The 23,263-nt window shown below is 44.8% G+C and overlaps 1 protein-coding gene and 1 pseudogene across 1 annotated transcript; both read left to right on the top strand.

Moving 5' to 3' along the window:
• Positions 1-7,880: 7,880 nt before the first annotated feature.
• On the top strand, positions 7,881-22,642 carry LOC142663508 (uncharacterized). Its single transcript, XM_075842223.1, has 7 exons — positions 7,881-7,978; positions 9,361-9,516; positions 10,485-10,652; positions 13,002-13,107; positions 17,960-18,057; positions 19,099-19,210; positions 21,269-22,642. The coding sequence occupies exons 2-7, from the start codon at positions 9,409-9,411 to the stop codon at positions 22,276-22,278; spliced, it is 1,602 nt and encodes a 533-aa protein (XP_075698338.1). The 5' UTR covers positions 7,881-7,978; positions 9,361-9,408; the 3' UTR covers positions 22,279-22,642.
• Positions 22,398-23,203, top strand: LOC142663092 (uncharacterized; annotated as a pseudogene).
• The last annotated feature ends 60 nt before the right edge of the window (positions 23,204-23,263 follow it).

Genomic DNA, 23,263 nt, shown 5'->3' with positions numbered 1-23,263 from the left:
GGGGCAGCTATGAGGCATTATACTGTATGGTGGCAGCTAGAGGGCATTATACTGTGTGGAGGGCAGTTATGGGGGCATTATACTGTATGGGGGCATCTATGGGGCATTATACAGTGTAGGGGCAGCTATGAGGCATTATACTGTATGGTGGCAGCTAGACGGCATTATACTGTGTGGAGGGCAGTTATGGGGGCATTATACTGTATGGGGGCAGCTATGAGGCATACTGTATGGTGGCAGCTAGAGGGCAGTATACTGTATGGTGGCAGCTAGAGGGCAGTATACTGTATGGTGGCAGCTAGAGGGCAGTATACTGTATGGGGGCAGCTATTTGGTATTATACTGTGTAGGGGCAGCTATTTGGTATTATACTTTATGGTGGCAGCTATGGGGTATTATACTGTGTGGGGGCAGTTATGGGGGCATTATACTGTGTGGAGGCAGTTATGGGGCATTATACTGTGTGGAGGCAGTTATGTGGCATTATACTGTGTGGAGGCAGATATGGGGGCATTATACTGTGTGGGGGCAGTTATGGGGGCATTATACTGTGTGGAGGCAGTTATGAGGGCATTATACTGTGTGGAGGCAGTTATGGGGGCATTATACTGTGTGGGGACAGTTATGGGGACATTATACTGTGTGGAGGCAGTTATGGGGGCATTATACTGTGTGGAGGCAGCTAGAAGGCATTATACTGTGTGGAGGGCAGTTATGGGGGCATTATACTGTGTGGAGGGCAGTTATGGGGGCATTATACTGTGTGGAGGGCAGTTATGGGGTCATTATACTGTGTGGAGGCAGTTATGGGGGCATTATACTGTGTGGAGGGCAGTTATGAGGGCATTATACTGTGTGGAGGGCAGTTATGGGAGCATTATACTGTGTGGAGGGCAGTTATGGGGCATTATACTGTGTGGAGGCAGATATGGGGGCATTATACTGTGTGGGGGCAGTTATGGGGGCATTATACTGTGTGGAGGCAGTTATGAGGGCATTATACTGTGTGGAGGCAGTTATGGGGGCATTATACTGTGTGGGGACAGTTATGGGGACATTATACTGTGTGGAGGCAGTTATGGGGGCATTATACTGTGTGGAGGCAGCTATGGGGGCATTATACTGTGTGGAGGGCAGTTATGGGGGCATTATACTGTGTGGAGGGCAGTTATGGGGGCATTATACTGTATGGAGGCAGCTAGAGGGCATTATACTGTGTGGAGGGCAGTTATGGGGGCATTATACTGTGTGGAGGGCAGTTATGGGGGCATTATACTGTGTGGAGGGCAGTTATGGGGGCATTATACTGTATGGAGGCAGCTAGCGGGCATTATACTGTGTGGAGGGCAGTTATGGGGGCATTATACTGTGTGGGGACAGTTATGGGGGCACTATACTGTGTGGAGGCAGTTATGGGGACATTATACTGTGTGGGGGGTATTATGGGGCACTATACTGTGTGGGGGCAGTTATGGGGGCATTATACTGTGTAGGGGCAGTTATGGGGGCATTATACTGTGTGGAGGGCAGTTATGGGGGCATTATACTGTGTAGGGGCAGTTATGGGGGCATTATACTGTGTAGGGGCAGTTATGGGGACATTATACTGTGTGGAGGGCAGTTATGGGGGCATTATACTGTGTGGAGGCAGTTATGGGGGCATTATACTGTGTGGGGACAGTTATGGGGGCATTATACTGTGTGGAGGCAGTTATGGGGTCATTATGCAGTGTGGGGGCAGTTATGAGGACATTATACTGTGTGGTGGCAGTTATGGGGGGATTATACTGTGTGGAGGCAGTTATGGGGGCATTATACTGTGTGGAGGGCAGTTATGGGGGGATTATACTGTGTAGGGGCAGTTATGGGGGCATTATACTGTGTGGGGGCAGTTATGGGGGCATTATACTGTGTGGAGGGCAGTTATGGGGGGATTATACTGTGTGGGGGCAGTTATGGGGGCATAATACTGTGTGGAGGGCAGTTATGGGGGCATTATACTGTGTGGAGGGCAGTTATGGGGGCATTATACTGTGTGGAGGACAGTTATGGGGCATTATACTGTGTGGAGGGCAGTTATGGGGGCATTATACTGTGTGGAGGCAGTTATGGGGCATTATACTGTGTGGAGGGCAGTTATGGGGGCATTATACTGTGTGGGGGCAGTTATGGAGGCATTATACTGTGTGGAGGCAGTTATGGGGGCATTATACTGTGTGGAGGGCAGTTATGGGGGCATTATACTGTGTGGAGGCAGTTATGGGGGCATTATACTGTGTGGAGGGCAGTTATGGGGGCATTATACTGTATGGTGGCAGCTATGGGGCATTATACTGTATGGGGTCATCTATGGGGCATTATACTGTGTGGGGGCATCTATGGGGCATTATACTGTGTAGGGGCAGCTATGAGGCATTATACTGTATGGGGGAATCTATGGGGCATTATACTGTGTGGTGGCAGCTAGAGGGCAGTATACTGTATGGTGGCAGCTAGAGGGCAGTATACTGTATGGGGGCAGCTAGAGGGCAGTATACTGTATGGGGGCAGCTATTTGGTATTATACTGTGTAGGGGCAGCTATGGGGACATTATACTGTATTGTGGCAGCTATGGGGTATTATACTGTGTAGGGGCAGCTATTTGGTATTATACTGTGTGGGGGGCACTATGGGAGAGTGATACTGTGTGGGGGGCACTATGGGAGAGTGATACTGTGTGGGGGGCACTATGGGAGAGTGATACTGTGTGGGGGGCACTATGGGAGAGTGATACTGTGTGGGGGGCACTATGGGAGAGTGATACTGTGTGGAGGCAGCTATGGGGCATTATACTGTGTGGAGGGCAGTTATGGGGGCATTATACTGTGGAGGCAGTTATGGGGGGATTATACTGTGTGGTGGGTAGTTATGGGGGCATTATACTGTATGGTGGCAGCTAGAGGGCATTATACTGTGTGGAGGCAGTTATGGGGGCATTATACTGTGTGGAGGCAGTTATGGGGGGATTATACTGTGTGGGGACAGTTATGGGGACATTATACTGTGTGGAGGCAGTTATGGGGGCATTATACTGTATGGTGGCAGCTAGAGGGCATTATACTGTGTGGAGGCAGTTATGGAGGCATTATACTGTGTGGAGGGCAGTTATGGGGGCATTATACTGTGTGGGGACAGTTATGGGTGCATTATACTGTGTGGAGGCAGTTATGAGGGCATTATACTGTGTGGAGGCAGTTATGGGGGCATTATACTGTGTGGAGGCAGTTATGGGGGCATTATACTGTGTGGAGGCAGTTATGGGGGCATTATACTGTGTGGAGGGCAGTTATGGAGGCATTATACTGTGTGGGGACAGTTATGGGTGCATTATACTGTGTGGAGGCAGTTATGAGGGCATTATACTGTGTGGAGGCAGTTATGGGGGCATTATACTGTGTGGAGGCAGTTATGGGGGCATTATACTGTGTGGGGACAGTTATGGGGGCATTATACTGTGTGGGGACAGTTATGAGGGCATTATACTGTGTGGAGGCAGTTATGGGGGCATTATACTGTGTGGGGGCAGTTATGGGGGTATTATACTGTGTGGGGGCAGTTATGGGGGCATTATACTGTGTGGAGGCAGTTATGGGGCATTATACTGTGTGGAGGCTGTTATAGGGGCATTATACTGTGTGGAGGCAGCTATGGGGCATTATACTGTATGGTGGCAGCTAGATGGCATTATACTGTGTGGAGGGCACTTATGGGGGCATTATACTCTATGGGGGCATCTATGGGGCATTATACAGTGTAGGGGCAGCTATGAGGCATTATACTGTATGGTGGCAGCTAGAGGGCATTATACTGTGTGGAGGGCAGTTATGGGGGCATTATACTGTATGGGGGCAGCTATGAGGCATTATACTGTGTGGTGGCAGCTAGAGGGCAGTATACTGTATGGGGGCAGCTATTTGGTATTATACTGTGTAGGGGCAGCTATTTGGTATTATACTTTATGGTGGCAGCTATGGGGTATTATACTGTGTAGGGACAGCTATTTGGTATTATACTGTGTGTGGGGGCAGTTATGGGGGCATTATACTGTGTGGGGATAGTTATGGGGACATTATACTGTGTGGAGGCAGTTATGGGGGCATTCTACTGTGTGGAGGCAGTTATGGGGGCATTATACTGTGTGGAGGCAGCTATGGGCTATTATACTGTATGGTGGCAGCTAGAGGGCATTATACTGTGTGGAGGGCAGTTATGGGGGCATTATACTGTATGGGGGCATCTATGGGGCATTATACTGTGTAGGGGCAGCTATGAGGCATTATACTGTATGGTGGCAGCTAGAGGGCATTATACTGTGTGGAGGGCAGTTATGGGGGCATTATACTGTATGGGGGCATCTATGGGGCATTATACAGTGTAGGGGCAGCTATGAGGCATTATACTGTATGGTGGCAGCTAGAGGGCATTATACTGTGTGGAGGGCAGTTATGGGGGCATTATACTGTATGGGGGCAGCTATGAGGCATACTGTATGGTGGCAGCTAGAGGGCAGTATACTGTATGGTGGCAGCTAGAGGGCAGTATACTGTATGGTGGCAGCTAGAGGGCAGTATACTGTATGGGGGCAGCTATTTGGTATTATACTGTGTAGGGGCAGCTATTTGGTATTATACTTTATGGTGGCAGCTATGGGGTATTATACTGTGTGGGGGCAGTTATGGGGGCATTATACTGTGTGGAGGCAGTTATGGGGCATTATACTGTGTGGAGGCAGTTATGTGGCATTATACTGTGTGGAGGCAGATATGGGGGCATTATACTGTGTGGGGGCAGTTATGGGGGCATTATACTGTGTGGAGGCAGTTATGAGGGCATTATACTGTGTGGAGGCAGTTATGGGGGCATTATACTGTGTGGGGACAGTTATGGGGACATTATACTGTGTGGAGGCAGTTATGGGGGCATTATACTGTGTGGAGGCAGCTAGAAGGCATTATACTGTGTGGAGGGCAGTTATGGGGGCATTATACTGTGTGGAGGGCAGTTATGGGGGCATTATACTGTGTGGAGGGCAGTTATGGGGTCATTATACTGTGTGGAGGGCAGTTATGGGAGCATTATACTGTGTGGAGGGCAGTTATGGGGCATTATACTGTGTGGAGGCAGATATGGGGGCATTATACTGTGTGGAGGCAGTTATGAGGGCATTATACTGTGTGGAGGCAGTTATGGGGGCATTATACTGTGTGGGGACAGTTATGGGGACATTATACTGTGTGGAGGCAGTTATGGGGGCATTATACTGTGTGGAGGCAGCTATGGGGGCATTATACTGTGTGGAGGGCAGTTATGGGGGCATTATACTGTGTGGAGGGCAGTTATGGGGGCATTATACTGTATGGAGGCAGCTAGAGGGCATTATACTGTGTGGAGGGCAGTTATGGGGGCATTATACTGTGTGGAGGGCAGTTATGGGGGCATTATACTGTGTGGAGGGCAGTTATGGGGGCATTATACTGTATGGAGGCAGCTAGCGGGCATTATACTGTGTGGAGGGCAGTTATGGGGGCATTATACTGTGTGGGGACAGTTATGGGGGCACTATACTGTGTGGAGGCAGTTATGGGGACATTATACTGTGTGGGGGGTATTATGGGGCACTATACTGTGTGGGGGCAGTTATGGGGGCATTATACTGTGTAGGGGCAGTTATGGGGGCATTATACTGTGTGAGGGGCAGTTATGGGGGCATTATACTGTGTAGGGGCAGTTATGGGGACATTATACTGTGTGGAGGGCAGTTATGGGGGCATTATACTGTGTGGAGGCAGTTATGGGGACATTATACTGTGTGGAGGCAGTTATGGGGGCATTATACTGTGTGGGGACAGTTATGGGGGCATTATACTGTGTGGAGGCAGTTATGGGGTCATTATGCAGTGTGGGGGCAGTTATGAGGACATTATACTGTGTGGTGGCAGTTATGGGGGGATTATACTGTGTGGAGGCAGTTATGGGGGCATTATACTGTGTGGAGGGCAGTTATGGGGGGATTATACTGTGTAGGGGCAGTTATGGGGGCATTATACTGTGTGGGGGCAGTTATGGGGGCATTATACTGTGTGGAGGGCAGTTATGGGGGGATTATACTGTGTGGGGGCAGTTATGGGGGCATAATACTGTGTGGAGGGCAGTTATGGGGGCATTATACTGTGTGGAGGGCAGTTATGGGGGCATTATACTGTGTGGAGGACAGTTATGGGGCATTATACTGTGTGGAGGGCAGTTATGGGGGCATTATACTGTGTGGAGGCAGTTATGGGGCATTATACTGTGTGGAGGGCAGTTATGGGGCATTATACTGTGTGGAGGCAGTTATGGGGCATTATACTGTGTGGAGGACAGTTATGGGGCATTATACTGTGTGGAGGGCAGTTATGGGGCATTATACTGTGTGGAGGCAGTTATGGGGCATTATACTGTGTGGAGGACAGTTATGGGGCATTATACTGTGTGGGGGCAGTTATGGGGGCATTATACTGTGTGGAGGCAGTTATGGGGGCATTATACTGTGTGGAGGGCAGTTATGGGGGCATTATACTGTATGGTGGCAGCTATGGGGCATTATACTGTATGGGGGCATCTATGGGGGCATTATACTGTGTGGAGGGCAGTTATGGGGGCATTATACTGTATGGTGGCAGCTATGGGGCATTATACTGTATGGGGGCATCTATGGGGCATTATACTGTGTAGGGGCAGCTATGAGGCATTATACTGTATGGGGGAATCTATGGGGCATTATACTGTGTGGTGGCAGCTATGGGGCATTATACTGTGTGGGGGCATCTATGGGGCATTATACTGTGTAGGGGCAGCTATGAGGCATTATACTGTATGGGGGAATCTATGGGGCATTATACTGTGGTGGCAGCTATGGGGCATTATACTGTGTGGTGGCAGCTAGAGGGCAGTATACTGTATGGTGGCAGCTAGAGGGCAGTATACTGTATGGGGGCAGCTAGAGGGCAGTATACTGTATGGGGGCAGCTATTTGGTATTATACTGTGTAGGGGCAGCTATGGGGACATTATACTGTATTGTGGCAGCTATGGGGTATTATACTGTGTAGGGGCAGCTATTTGGTATTATACTGTGTGGGGGGCACTATGGGAGAGCGATACTGTGTGGGGGGCACTATGGGAGAGTGATACTGTGTGGGGGGCACTATGGGAGAGTGATACTGTGTGGGGGGCACTATGGGAGAGTGATACTGTGTGGGGGGCACTATGGGAGAGTGATACTGTGTGGGGGGCACTATGGGAGAGCGATACTGTGTGAGCTGAATCGGGTGTGTATGGGAGGGAATTGGGTGGGATTAGAGGCGTGGCTTAAAATACAAAAAATGGTCCCTGTTTGTGATACTTGAAAGTTGTGAGCTATTATTTGGGTACCAAAAGGTGATTTTAGTTGGGCACTGTATGGTGGTAGAATTTATGAGTTGTATTGGTACCGGGTACGACTGTTATTTTATGTGCTGTATTGTGGGCTCTTTAATGTATAGCGTACGGTGGTATTGGTTAAAATTGTGTATGCCAGGGGGTCGGCTATAAAAGCCATTTTATATCCCTACTGTCTGTGATAAGTAGAGCAAAACTGAATTAAGAAAATTGAAAAGGGAACACATTAATAACCCACCAGATTGTGTCCGTAAAACGTCACCTAAGACATTGATGACGTCACTTCTTTGGGCACCTACAGAAGAGACTGCTAGCTCGGCCCCAGCAAAATGGACGCTGACGCGCATAGCACAGAGCTACAAGAACATGGCTGCGACCCATTTCTTCAGCAGTGTTACAATGCGCATGCTCGGAGGAGGCAGCGAATCACGGGCACGCAGCAGGTCACATGGGTTTTAAAGCGCAGAGAGCTGGCTTGCGGAGCGGAGGTAATTGAATGGATGGACGAGTTACTTCCGGGGTGAGTCAGTGTGAATATCACTTGTGTCCCCTGAGAGAGATTTGTCATTATAAGTCCTCCATTACATCTTGTCTCTTCCTGCGTTGTACAGTATCTGCTGCAGCTTTTATGGCGGAGGCTGAGAACGGGATATGCCCGGAATTATATGCTTATCATAGCCCCAGCGTGTCAGTTCCTATAGCAACCAATCAGATGCCACCTTTCATTTTTCAGAGGCAGTTTGAAAAATGAAAGCAGCGCCCTGATTCGTTGCTATAGGCAACTACTCCACTTTGCCTTTGCTCCTGTTTTGATAAATCTCCTGTTGTCTTCTCTATGTAAAGAAGTCCTCAACTGTATACGGGACGTCTCCTGTAACCGCCATTTATAGAAATCCTCTGCTGTATAGAGGGACCTATCCTGCTGTTCACTATACATTGTAAATGGCCACTTTATTATAGACCCCCCCCCCCCTCCCACATCTAGTCGCACGTTGGACCTCCTTTGGCCTTCAGAACCGCAGCAATTTGTCGCGGCATAGATTCCTTTAGGTGATAAAATCGTTCTGCATGATTATTATACACCTGACGGGAAGGGTTCACCGATTCATGCCGCTTGCGCCAAATATTGACCCTCCCATCAGCGCGGTGCCACCGAAATCTGGATCCATTGACCAGGCGATGTTTTTACATTCGGTTTCCCGTTGTCCGCAATGACACTGGAACTGCTCGTCCGCGGTTAAGGAACGGCGAGTTGTGCATTCGGACACATTGGTTAAAGCACCAGCGTTGTATACGGCGGCGGTTTGTCTGTATGTGCACAGCCTGTTCATCCGAATAATTCTTCACATCGCCGTTGATCGGCGCTGGTTTAGGATGTTGACGATCGATCATTAATTGCTCGTCCCCATACATTTCCATCATGTCGGCAGCACATCGTTGTTTTCGCCGGGAGATGCGCTGCCGGCAACGATCATATTTTCTACTGCATAATCGATACGATCAGCCGGTGAACAAGTCTCTGCTCCTCCATCTGCTGATCGTTGTCCTGTAAACAGAGCGATGATCGGGAACAAGCGATCGTATGATCCCTCGTTTGCCCGATCATTGGCCCCTGTAAAAGGGACCTAAGATTTTCCCATTCTAATGTGGGTTCACGCTGAAATTGACCCACAGAAAACGTCGGGGTCACGTGCCTGATTTCCATACAGGGAAGCTGCACTCTTTAAAGGGCCAGCGTCTCTAATAAAGGGACCATTCAGTGCATATGCCGTGATCACCCCGAAACTTAAACCAGATCCCCTATGTAGAGCACATTACTATATGTGTATATATATATATATATATATATATATATATATATGATCTCTGAATATAATTCCTATATCATGTTCTTCCTCGTAGATTTCTTCAGTAAAGAAGTCGTCCAGTTGACGTCTCCTCCCGAAGACGATGGTCCTTTTACTGACCGATCCACCAGAGATGGCCGCGGACCGAAAAGAGACGACCGACAGGATATTAAGCCTGACCCTGGAGGTCATCTACCTGCTGACCGGAGAGGTGAGGGATTCGGTGTCACGTGACATCGCTCCTTTCTATTAACCTTTTCCAGCGCGCAGCCGTTTTTTATTTTTGTTTTTTTCCTTCCTACTTTCCGAAAGCCGTAACTTTTTTTGTTTTCCATAGACATCGCCCTATGAGGGCTTACTTTTTGTAGGTTTTTCACAGCGCCATTTATTGTACCCTATGATGTAGCGGGAAGAAAACATTTCTTTGTTGGGTGGAATGGGAAGAAAAATAGTCATTCCTCCATTGTTTTTGGGGTTTCGTTTTTACAGCGTTCTCCGTGCGGTAAAATTTTTATGTTTACCACTTTTACGAAAAAAATTAATGTCGCCATTTTCTGAGAGTCGTGACTTTTTTATTTTTCCGTCAATGGAGCGATATGAGGGCTTGATTTTTGAGGGGCGAGCGTTAGTTTTTCTTAGTACCATTTTCGGGGTACATGAGACTTTCACTTTTTATTCTTTTTACTTTTGATATATATTTTTTTTCTATGAAAAAAAAAAAACTTTATTAAACTGCTTTTTAGTTTTTTTTCTTTATTAGTTCCCGAACCCGTGATCGTCGGATCGCTTGCCCAATAGTTTTTACCGGCTCCTATCACGCCCTGCCTCTGGCACGGCTTAATAGGAGCGCAAGGATGGCAGATCTGGGGACCCTTCATTAGGCCCTCAGGCTTCCATGACAACCACCAATGGCCTGTCGGAGAGGGCCACCCCCTCTTTCTAATGGCTTAGATGCATCTAAGGGGTTAAACAAGTGGCATCAGTTATCTACGATCCCACCCATTGCAGTGAAGTGTTGGCGGTAACGTACGGCCGACACGTGTATCTTATGGAGCGGGCTCAGCCTGTTCACCTACTCCATAGTTTCCCTCCCGGATGTTGGGAAGGGGTTAATAACTGGAATACGTGGGATTCTGGAGATGTATATCATGATATTTGTCAGTCTCTCTCCATACACAGGAATGTATAGTCGTGAAGAAGAAATCTGGAGAGAGTGTAACCCCCGGAGGATGGAGCAGGACCCCGACCCCCATCACGGAGCCTCCACCTCAGTCACTGACACATGAGAGGAACAACGAGCGGATCCTGGACCTCACCCACAAGATCATCGAGCTGCTGACGGGGGAGGTGACACTGCCGGGAATGCTGGGACATTATATAATAACACAAGGGATGATGAGGGAGAGTCACTAAAACTAGTTCAAAGGAATGTTATGTCACGTGACCGGCCGATTCCTACAGCGTCTGCCGTGTGGACCGGAAGTCTCTTCCACTATGAGCGTCTCCTAGGAATACAATCTCTGAACTGTAAGAGGTCTCGTCCTAGGGCTGCGGCCATTATGACCTACAACAAAACCACAATTAATTGAACGTGTATTCTACATTACGATTAATGAACGATTATTTAGGCCACACCCCTTTTTTCATGCCACGCCATTGAATTAATATTTATCCCCTGAGCTTGCTGTATATAATATACCCAGACACTGCCCCCACACAGTATAATGACCCCATAGTACCCCCCACACAGTATAATGACCCCATAGTACCCCCCACACAGTATAATTCCCCCATAGTACCCCCCACACAGTATAATGACCTCATAGTGCTCCCAACACAGTTTAATTCCCCTTTATCTGTCCCCATACAGTATAATGCCGCCATAACTGCCCCCACTCACAGTATAATGCCCTTGTAGATGCCCCCACACAGCTACAAAAATAATATACATACTCACCTAACCCCATCCCAACTGCTCCTCTGGTCTGTGTGGCACGGCACAGACAGGCGCGGTGACGTCACTACCTCGCGTCTGGTGATACATAGTGAATGGTAGAGCAGGAAGCTTACGGCTCCCTGCTCTACAATTGGATTTAACTGTATCTCTGTCCTGAAGCTGCAGATACAGTTTAAACCGGTGAAAAAAACCAAACAATATGCACAAGATCACGTCGGTTAATTGCGCTGAATTTCATTTTCGTTTTTTTTTTTTTGTACTAATTGCCCAGCCCTATCTCATCCCCACCTGTATTTAGGACAATCGGCGCCATGTCATCGGCATATTTTATTAGAATGGTATCTTTATGTTAAAGAAAGCCGGACCCCAACAACTCCGCTGTGCAACCTCCAGGATGACCTCCTCGCTGTCGATAAAGAATGGCCAACCCTAATTTCTATTAGTCCAAAATCTCCGCAACCATCGACCTCTTTCCGATGACATCCCGAGTTACTCGAGCTGAGCCCCCAACCGTGACGCCACCGCCGTATTGGGAGCTGAGCTAAAATCCATTTCAATGAGTTCAGATATGCTGCTCGCTTCTTACGGAAGCGCGATGCCGCCGGCTGATCTCACACACACAATAGGCAAAGTACGAAACAACGGCGGTGAATGAAGTGAGCACGTGCGGCCGCTTTGGTTGAATGCGTGGAGCATCGCTGCGATGATCCCTGTGATTTGTAGGGTTGTTGAGTGAACGCTTGTGAGTATGTGAATCATTCCGAATGATAAGCTGCAGAATTAGGAGAAAACGAATAACTTCATATATTATAATTGAGATGTAAGAATTGGTGCGGTTAATATATTCGTACCTATAGTATTCTCCAAATATCTGATGCCTCGCAATATGTGTTTTGAAGGGGCGTCCAGTCCCGTAAGGCTATATAGTCCGTCTTATAGTCCGAAAAAAACAGCTCCTGAGTTTCAGCCGTTTTTTAAGCAACTTGCGTTTTTTGCGTTTTATTGCGTTTTTTGCGTTTATTGAGTCAATGAAAAATGGCTCCAAAATCAGCTGAAGAACTGACCTACACTTCTTTTTACAAGGCGTTTTTTTTACCTGGCCGTTTAAAAAAAAGGCAGCGTAAAAAACGCCCCGTGGGAACGTAACGCAGTTTTTTCCATTGAAATCAGTGGCCAGATGTTTGGAGGCGTTCAGCCCCCGCATTTTTAGTCGCTTTTCGGGGCGTTTACGGCTGAAAATAGCCCATGTGAACATACCCTTAAACTGATAGGCTATCCTCAGGATAGACCTTCAACATGTGATCGGTCGGGATCTGACTCCAGGTACCTCCTACGATCGGCTGTTTTGAAGGGGTCGTTTGAGCGCTGCTTCCCCTTCATTTCCTCTACTCGTTCACAGTATTCACTTCAATGGCACAAGGTTACTGTGAACCGCCGCTACAAGTCCGTAGACGATGAAGTGTGAGCAGTAAAGGAAATGAAGTGAGGTCACGCTCGTACGACCCCTTCAGAACAGCTGATCGGCGGGGGTGCCGGGAGTCGGACCCCGACCGATCACATATTGATGGCCAATCAGTTTTATGGGACTGGACAAACCCTTTAATGCGCAGGTTTAAGTAATTGTACATTTAAGGTGTAAGGCGTAATTCTTCAGCCACATACAAGTGGTGAGAGGGCTTCGGTATTTACTAAGGTCATCTTTCTGCGGTTTCTTAATGTCGTCTTCTCCGATTTATTAGGGTGAAGATGTGACCAATGTGAAAGTTGAGGTGATAACCGGAGAAATGTGCGTGAGCAGCGGTCAGCAGAGTAAGGACCAGGAAATTCCTGTCGATTTCAGCCCAGGTGAGTCGGAACCGCTAAATTCTCCACGTTCCGTCAACACAATAGTCTATTAGGCTGAGTTCACACTGTGCCATTTGTTGCATTTTTAATATGCTTTTTTTTTTTTTTGCTGTTGGGACCACAGTCCTCGGGGAGGAAGGACTAGCCCTTAGCCCCCCATCTGTTCTCCTACAGTTCCCCCCACCTTAACCTGTAAGCCAGACTTCTCTGTAGTGGGGACCATTAACCTAGCAGACCTTTTTTTTATAAAAAAAAACATTAAAAGTTCATAACCCCCCCCCCCCTTTTTCTATTTCCCCCCCAAAAGCAAAAAATTAACACAACTGGGATCGCTGCGTCCGTAAAATGTCCGAAACATCACGTTATTTAACCCGCATGGCGAACGTGGTAAAAAATAAAAAATAAAAGCCCCAGAATCGCGTTTTTTTTGGTCACCCACAAAAAATGAAATAAAAAGTGATTAAAAAATCTAATGTACCCCAAAATGGTATCAACGGAAACCACAGCTCGCCCCGCAAAAATCAAGCCCCAGAATTGACCGAAAAATAAAAAAACAATCGACAGAAAAACAATTTTAGTTTTTTTTTTCTTGTAAAAGTAGAAAAACATAAAACATGTATATAAGTTTGGTATCGCTGGAATCGCAGTGACACGCAGAATACAGGTAACGCCATTTTTACCGCACGGTGAAAATAAAACCTCCTAAAAAAAATGGAGGAATCGCAGTTTTTTTTTTTTTCCCATTCCACCCTATAAAGAATTTTTTTTCAGTTTCCCAGTACAATAAACGGTGCCACGAAAAACGACAACATGCTCCGCAAAAAATACACAAAACCTCCGTTCCAAGCAAACGCTGTGGGGGCAATACAGGGGTTTACGCCACTTTAGTGAATAGTTTCAAATGTTGGGAACGTGTATACACTTTGTAGCCTTTACGCTGCTCTTGCCACGGTGGGTGGGATTGAGCAGAAGAGCCGCAGCCTCCGGCAACCCAACAAATTTATTATAATTTACGCCAAAAATTTGAGTAAATTTGAACGAAAATCTACTGGCATAAATTTTAGTTTATGGCGCACAAACAGCCGAGATGTGCCACGTTTATTAGGAGGCGTTCTATATTTGTCGCATCTTACTCCATGCAATGCCAGTCATAGTCTGGGCCTGTGCGCCCTTCAGGACCACATTCAATTTTGTTTTTGCGCTTTTGTTTTTTTCCTCCCCTGTCTTTGAAAAATCAAAACGCTTTTATTTTTTCGCTTACACGGCCATATGAGGGCTTCATTTTCACGGGACAAGTAATTTCTGATGGTATTATTTAATATTCTGTCCAAGGACCTGAGAAGCTGGAAAAAAATCAGAATGGGGTGGAATTGGAAAAAAACAGCAGTTCCGCCATTTTCTTATGGATTTATTTTTTATGATGTTCAATGTACGGTGAAAATGACACGTTGTTGTGCCGGTCAGTACGATCTCGGTCATACCAAATTTATATTATTTTTGTTATGTTTTAGTACCTTTAAAAAATGTATAAAAGTTTTGAACATTTTTTTTGCATGCCCATATTGTGACCCCCGTAACTTTATGTGTTTCTGTGTACAGAGCCGTGTAAGGCGTCTTTATGTACGTGGAAAGATGTCGTTTTTATTAAAACTATTTTGGGGAATGTCCGGCATTTCGATCATTTTTTATTAAACATTTTTGGGGTGTTGAAGTGGCAAAACAACTGCGATTCTGACTTTTTTCCCGCTACGATGTTCACCTTATTGAATAAATATTTTTTTAGTTCGGCCATTTTCACACACAGGGATACCTAATGTGTTTGTTTATTGTTTCTTTTTATATTTGATCTAGAGAAAGGGGGGTTATTTGATTTTTATATATATCATATATTTTATTTATGTTTTATTTTATTTTTTAAACTTTACTTACATTCTTTTTTTTATTTTTTAAATATCTTTTATTTAGCCCCCTAGGGGGCTTAAACCTGCAATCATTAGATCGCTTAGGCCATAGACTGCAATATCACAATATGGCAAAATCAGTGCTACTCAATATCAATCTTCCTATAGCGTTCACAAGGCTCCCAGCTGCTATTCGAATACTCCGGCTCCCGCGATCTCGCCGCGCAGGAGCTGGTGACTGGCCCCGAAGCAAAAGGGGCAGTAAAAACCCCTCAGGTGCCGGTGGTCACATCATTAAATCATTGCGATCACAAATTTTTCAGATCACATTTATTGCCATTGGGTCCTTTCTGTGCAACACAGCAGAGACCCGGTGGCTATGGAAGGAGCCATCTTTAAAGACACTTACCCGAAGGAGGTCTACAGATCAGCGATGTGAAAGGATTAAAAACCCTTCTAATAAATTGTAAAATACAGCCAACGTTTCTACTTCCAGAAAATTAGTACGTCAGTTCGGAAATTGTTCTACCCACCCTCGGTGCCGATACCGATTCAAAGGAAGGAGTAGCGGTAGCTTTATGTGAGAAGTTGTCTCCTGTGGACTGCGCTATGGACTGGGGAATGACGGAGAGTCTACTCCTGGTTATAAAGAGATTTAGGAGAGATGTTAGAGTGTTCGAAAGGCATGAGCTAATCTGCGTGATTTGGGAACAAAAAATTCCACTGGCAAACAGACTGAATTAACATTCATACAAATGTTTTGTGTATTGTCCGAGCCTTTTTAAAAAAAATATTACACGGTTTCTGTTAAAACCTGCTCCGAGGGTATATTATTTCACAGCTTCACAGTCCTTACAGTAAAAAAGATTTGTCACCTTCGAAATTGAACTTTTTACAGTATATTTGTATGGGCCATTTATATATTTGTAGAAAGTAACCCCCCCCCCCCCAAAAAACATCTCTTCTCCATAATGAGGTCCTCGAAGCCCCTTATCAGTTTTGTTGCTCTTTTTTTGTACCTTTTTATGTCCATGCCTCTTTTAATAAATGACCTTATCCTAATGGCTTTATCAGCAGCTGATTGACATTACACACCATTATTTAGTCTATGATCTACAGTTACACCCAGATCCTTTTGTTCTAGCGACTCCTAGTTTTACTCCCCTATGATTGGTTGTAGTCCAACCCCCACTGATCCCCAAGAACTGGGTATTTGTCTAAAAAAAAATACCAGTAACCCAAACCCATTTCTATAAAGTTTAGATGTTTTACGCTGTCTTTATCCCAGCGTATTTACAACAATAATAATCTTTATTGACGTAGCGCCGACATATTCCGCAGAATGCTACAATTCTACTTGGTAGCCTATTATACACATACTGACAAGACATAATAAGAACCGTATTGATACTTGCTTCCAAAATAAGACGTGGTATTTAGAACAATCTATTAGGGGGATCCAACAAAAACCCCGGATTAACTGTTCCTACTTCTCTCTGGAGCTATGTTCGACGGCATCCTCAGGCTTCACTTTCGTTGTTCTCCTTTTTAAAAAAAAAAAATTCTTCCCTTCCCACCTTAATTTTTCGCTTCATGGGACTTCAATACTACCGATGTGAATAGTTCCGAAAGGATGACACCATGGACCATATCTTCAGCTTACTCCAGGCCGTTGCCATTACACACTTGGTTTTTGCGCCCCCTAGTGTTCCTTTGACTTCCTCTCAGAAGGTCCACCTAATGTCTCTACTGCATTGATTCATTTTGGCTGACCAGTGTTACCCCGCTCCGGGTACAAGAGGATACAAGTGGTGGGACTGAGTTTGTAGACTCTGATAGGGCAGCATAAATAATCTGACAGGTTCTCTTTAACCTGTTCCCGCACCACGACGTAATAGCACGTCGTGGTGCAGGGGGGGGGTGATCTATGGAGCGGGCTTATCTGCTGAACCTGCTCTGTACGCTGCAGGTGTCAGCTGTGTATTACAGCTGACACCTGGGACTAAAAGCCAGGAACAGCGATCACACTGTTCCTGGCCATTTAACCCCTTAAATTCTGTGATCAATCAAGGCTAAAGCATTTACGTTAGAAAGAGGGGGCGCCCCCTCCGACAGCTCATCAGCCCACTTACGACGCGATCGCGGGGTGTCAATGGTTGTCATGGCAGCCAGGGGCCTTATCCAGGACTGCCTTTCTTCATCTCCTGTTAAGCCCTGACTTAGTATTGCAGTATATTGTACCAGTGATCGAACGATCGCTGGTTCAAGCCCCCTAGGGGGACTAATAAACTGTAAAAAAAAGAAAAGAAAAAGCTTTTCCCATTTTTCTTCGAAAGTAATGTAAAAAATAAAATTCAAACCGCCGCTTCGGTAAAAGTCCAAACTATTACAGTATACCATTATTGAACTCGCACGGTAAATGGTGTAAAATATAAAAGAAAGTCAATCTCTTTTTTTTCGGTCACTTCATATCTCACAAAAATTAAATCAAAAGTGATCAAAAAGTTTCATGTCGCCCAAAATGGAATCAATAGAAAGTACAGCTCGCCCTGCAAAACATAAGCCCTCGTACCGCTCAAAAAAAAAAAATGTTATGGCTATAGCGAAGAGAGCAGATAGCAGCGCTCCACTGCGGTGACCGGCCGGCCTAAAAGTTATTGCTGTGTTTGGCATGAGCTAAACACTTCTTACCACCAAAAACGTCCCAACCACCGTACAGGTTTATGGTAGCAGCCTCATGAGGCGGGGAAATCGAATGCATCAAAAAACAGGCAAATCCTGAATGAAAACCTGCTGCAGTCCCCATGAGACCTGCAACTGGGAATCTCACATCACTGGATTGTAAAGTAAGGAGCAGTTTTGAGGGTGACTTCAACACAACCATCGTCTGATCATCATATATACAATGTATTCAATCACTGTGTGTGTGTGTGTGTGTGTTTTTCCTACAGACGGGCCCAGTAAGAAAAATGCCCCCCGGAAATGTCCCAGTCCTGCGTATTCGAAGGATTGGCCGGTCGAATATTACAGTATCTTGCAGAATCATCAGGTAGATAGAGCAAAACGCTTTTGTTTAGAGGAGACTAATTATGATTTTTTTTTTTAAAATGTATACATTTTTTGGTCAGTATTTTAAGAAACAAAAATATTTTTTTATTGTTGCATTTCAAGAGTCATAATTTGAGGGGGTTTTTTTTTTGTTCTTGCGGAACAAGTTGAGTTTTTCGATGGCGCCATTTTTGGGTGCATATAATATATTGTTTAACTTTTATTAACTTTTTTTGTATTCTAGCATTGTTTTTTACATTTACGCCATTCATTATACGCGTATAAAATATGTTCATTCTGTGGGTCGCTACAATTACGGCAATACCAAATATGTAGAGGTTTTTTATGTTTTACTACTTTTGCACAATAAAAACCCCTTTAAACAAAAAAGTTTTTGCATCGCCGCTCTTCAAGTTTTAAGTTTCGTATTTTTCCATCCGTGTTGCCACATGTGGGCGGGGGACAAGGTGTCGTTTTCTTTGGTACCAGTTTTGGGGTGCATGGTACTTATTATTTAACTTTTTTTTAAATATATATAAAATGTGTTTTTTTGTGAGGGAAATGGATAAAAGAGCAATTCCTGTTGTTTTTTTTGCGTTTCTTTTGTACGGCGTTCACCATGTGGTTTAACTAATGTGTTCACTCTATTGTTCGGGTGGTTATGTTCGCATAATTTTTATATATACACATATTATATTTTTACACTTTTACTAGATAAAAATGTCAGTCCTTAGGGGCCCCTCGTAAGGGCTCCGGCTGTCACGGCAACCCATCGGCAGCCTGCGATTGCCCCTCCCTCTGTCAAACCATTTAAATGCCGATGACGCTGTTGATATTTAAGGGATTAAATGGCCGGGGTCAGAGGTCTCTCATATCCTGGCTGGTGACTGACTTACAGTCGGGCACCCGTGTTTATGACGTGGGCACGTATTTGCACATCGGAAGGCAAGCAGGGGACCCTTCTTGTTATGATAATGTGGGAAGGGGTTAAGAAGGCCTCCAGTTGCTTTGTGAACAGTATATTTTTTGGTCAATATTCCAGAATGAAGATGTGTCGGTAGTTAAAGTTGAAGCAACGTCGGTAAAAGAAGAGACGTATGTCGGGTTTGTTCCGCATTGTAAGGAAAAGGAAATTCTTTTAGATACCGGCCCAGGTGAGTCTCGATGTTTAGGTAGTACAACAATCTTTTATTGGACGCCCCTCTCCATTAGTACAAATTGAGTAAAAAAAATCCGAGACCGTGACCCCATATCATTGTAGGGTACCAGAGGCGGTTGGGAGGGCGTCTCTAAGTGATTTAATAAGTTTGATGGAAGAACGCTGCATTTTAAGATTTGGAGACTTGAATATGGCATGAGGAAGGGAATTCCAGAGAAGAGAAGTCCGGTATTGGGTCTGAGAGGAGGTGGTAATGGGCGGAATAGAGGTCGAGTGAAGGATGGCATCGGGGATAATCTAGTGAGGCAAAGCTTCGCATTACAATACGGTGTAACTGGCAGCCAATGGAGAGACTGGGTGGCATTGGAGTGGTGAGCGGTAAATAATGAGCAGTATAAGGTAGGTTGTGCTGTGCCCGTCTGCCGTCATTTTGAAGTTCGTGGAGAGGCGTTTTTGTTTCTTGATTGTGTGCCCCTTTTAGTTGTCTGTCTGTTAAGTAATTTTTAAAGGAATTTCCTAATTTTGGTGTAAAAAATATGCAAAAGTTACATATAATGTGAAAGAATCTCAAACACAAAGTAAAACAAAACCATGTCATTAACTTTATACATAATACAAAATGCGAGGAAGGTAGCCCCGTAATCCAGTATACGGGCAAAAGTATGTGGACACCTGATCATCACACCTATATCAGCTTTCTGGACATCCCATTCCAAAACCATGAGCGTCGGGAGTTTCACAGTGGATTCAAGGACTGTGAGAAGTTTTCTGCACAATGTTTGATTATTTGGTTCAATGGGAGCTGTATGAATTTGTCTTCATTTAGCGCCCTCTCTTGGTAGCTGCAAGTAAGTAACTGTAGTTCCATGTTAAGCGATTTATTTTTTTGGGGTTGTCCACAGGATATACCATAATGCCTGATAGGTCATGGTCCCACCTTTAGGACACTTACCAGTTTTGAGAACAGTGGGCCGGTGGCCGGTTGGCCTCTCCATTTAACTTTTAAGAGTCTGCAGCAGCCAGCAATCTGTGAATGGGGATCACCGGACCCCATTCTCCAGATAGGTGCAGATCCCTGGCATATCCTGTTGACATGCCATAAATGCTCACGATGGAGGGGGTAGGAGCGAGGGGATGGGGCTAGTCCAGTCTAAGGGATATTCTCCAGGATAAAGGCATATTGTATGTTGATTATCTCTGAAGTGACCATTGTAACTATTTTTGCATAAATAAAGAATTAAACAATGGGCCGTACCCCTGTAACACTATAGAGGTGTGAAAGGAAAGTGGAGTATTTGGAGCCCTGTAAAAAAAATTAAAAAAAATGATAACATTTTTGTTTTGCTTTTTACGGCTCAGCTGAGAGCGGGTCCTGCATGTCTCTGACGCACTGAATCCAGCTAACAGCGATCACCTCTAACTTCATAATGTAGATGTGATTGATAGTAGCTGGATCCAGTTTGTCAGACAGGCAGGACCCGCTCTCAGCTGAGCCGTCAATCCAGCTGAACTGACGGAGTCGGCTGAGGGAGAACAATACAGCTCTGACTCGTATAAATATATTTAAATGGAATTATTTTGAATGTAATTATTATTTATTTATTATTATAGCGTACATAGCCTTTAAAGACTATAAATATATTTTTATAGGAGTCGGAGCTGTATCGTTCTCTCTCAGCCGATTCCGTCAGTTCAGTTCAGCTCAACTGACGGCTCGACTGCTTGTCTCTGCCACACAGGATGTAGCTAATACCAATCACATCTAATTTATGAACTTAGATGTGATTGATAGTAGCTGGATCCAGTGTGTCAGACACGCAGGACCCGCTCTCAGCTGAGCCGTCAGTTTAGCGGAATTGGCTGAGAGGAAACGATACATAGACTCTGTATACGTAGAAGCTGTATCGTAAAAAGTTAAACTAAATTTTAATGCGTGGCAATTAGAAAATGTATTAAAAACACATTGATTTTAAGCTTTCTAGTAGAAATGTCATTTAAGAAAAAAAAACAATCCGTGTTTTAGCAAAACACCATAATTTTATTCTCTTATCAGATGACTGCAGAAGAGACACAGAACATAATCTCCTTCTAGCGCCATATTGTGGATCAGAAGATAACATTATTGCTCAAGATAAATGTGGAGAAGCTCCGGATAACTCCTATATATCCCCGGTCCTCCAGAGCAGTTGGCGATTATCTGATCCTTGCGCTCACAAGGAACCTTCTCCTTATCTGTCAAGGATTGTTAATGAAAGTGCGGGTCATTGTGGAGGGAACATATTTCCAAGTTCTGAATGTGGGAAACCTAAAAAAAGCTTCAATCTTTCCAAGAGATTTGAGAGTGATGAGCGGCCATATTCATGTTCAGAATGTGGAAAATGTTTTACACGTAAAGATCATCTGAAGAGACATCGGAGTCTTCACCAAGACGAGAGACCGTTTTCCTGTTCTGAATGTGGGAAAGGTTTTAACCACATATCAGTTCTTGTTGAACATCAGAGAATTCACACGGGGGAGAGGCCATTTTTGTGCATGGAATGTGGGAAATGTTTTATTTATAGATCGGCTCTTTTTGACCATCAGAAAACTCACTCAGACGAGAGGCCATATTTATGCCTGGAATGTGGGAAATGTTTTAACCGGAAATCAATTCTTAATGATCATCAGAAAATTCACACAGGGGAGAAACCGTTTTTATGTCTGGAATGTGGAAAAAGTTTTACCCAGAGATCAGTATTTGTCAAACATCGAAGAATTCACACGGGGGAGAAGCCATATTTATGCTCCGTATGTGGGAAATGTTTTTCACGGAAATCATGTCTTCTCCTACATGATAAAATTCACACAGGAGAGAGGCCGTTTTCATGTTCAGATTGCGGAAAAAGTTTTACCCACAAAAGAGCGCTAGTCAGACATCAAAAAATACACACAAGAGAAAAGCCATTTTCATGTTTGGAGTGCGGGAATTGTTTTACCCAGAAATCCGATCTCGTTCGACATGAGAAAATTCACACTGTGGGGACTTCTGAGGGCAGAACACTTGGTGTGGATGCATTTTTGTGAGTTCCTGCTCTTATAGAGCAAAAACAATACAGTTTCTTATCAAGAATTTTCTACACCGTCTCCGAGGATAACGGCTGGCTCCACCTGACCTCTACCCGTTACCATAATAATTTGCCTACATGTCAAACCACCTAACCTTCAAAGTCCAATACCAACCTCCCCTAAACCTCTTGGAACCTTCTCACCTGAGCCTTCTCACCCATCACCGATTGTTATGGAAAGTGCAGGTCACAGCGCAGGTAAAAAAAAATACATATGATCTGAATGCGGAAGACATTTTAAGCACCACTCAAGTTTATATCTGCACAAGAGAATTTACAAAGATGAGCGGCCATACTCATGTTCAGAACGTGGGAATTGATTCAGCCACAAATCATTTCTTGTTGAACATCAGAGAATTCACACGGAGGAGAAGCCATACTCCTGTTCAGAATGCGGGAAATGTTTTACCCAGAAATCATCCCTTGTCGAACATCAGAGAATTCACACGGGGCAGAAGCCGTTTTCATGTTTGGATTGTGGGAAATGTTTTACTCAGAAATGATTTCTCGTTAAACATTAAAGTTGTCACACGGGGCAGAAGCCGTTTTCCTGTTTGGAATGCGGGAAAAGTTTTACCCAGAATTCAGATCTTGTTAAACATCAAGTGACTCAAACAGGGGAGAAGCCATATACATGTTTGCGTGCAAAACATTTACCACAATCCAAAGATTATCTTGAGAGACATCAGAGAACTCACAGATTTAAGAAGCCATTTGGATGCTCGGTATGTGGGGAATGTTTCAAACAGATATCAGATCTTGTTGACCACCATAAAATTCATACATGGGAGGAGTCGTTTTCATGTTCAGAATGTGGGGAATGTTTTACGCAGATATCAGATCTTGTTGACCATTATATGATTCACACAAAGGAGAAGACATAATCATGTGCTCAATAAAAAAAAAAACAAAAGGCCATTTTAATGATGATAATGTGGTAATTT

This window comes from Rhinoderma darwinii, chromosome 11 (genome assembly GCF_050947455.1).
Source record: "Rhinoderma darwinii isolate aRhiDar2 chromosome 11, aRhiDar2.hap1, whole genome shotgun sequence".
In the NCBI taxonomy this organism is placed as follows: Eukaryota; Metazoa; Chordata; class Amphibia; order Anura; family Rhinodermatidae; genus Rhinoderma; species Rhinoderma darwinii.
The sequence above is the reverse complement of the archived record's forward strand: the minus strand, read 5'-3'. Positions and strand labels throughout refer to the sequence as shown.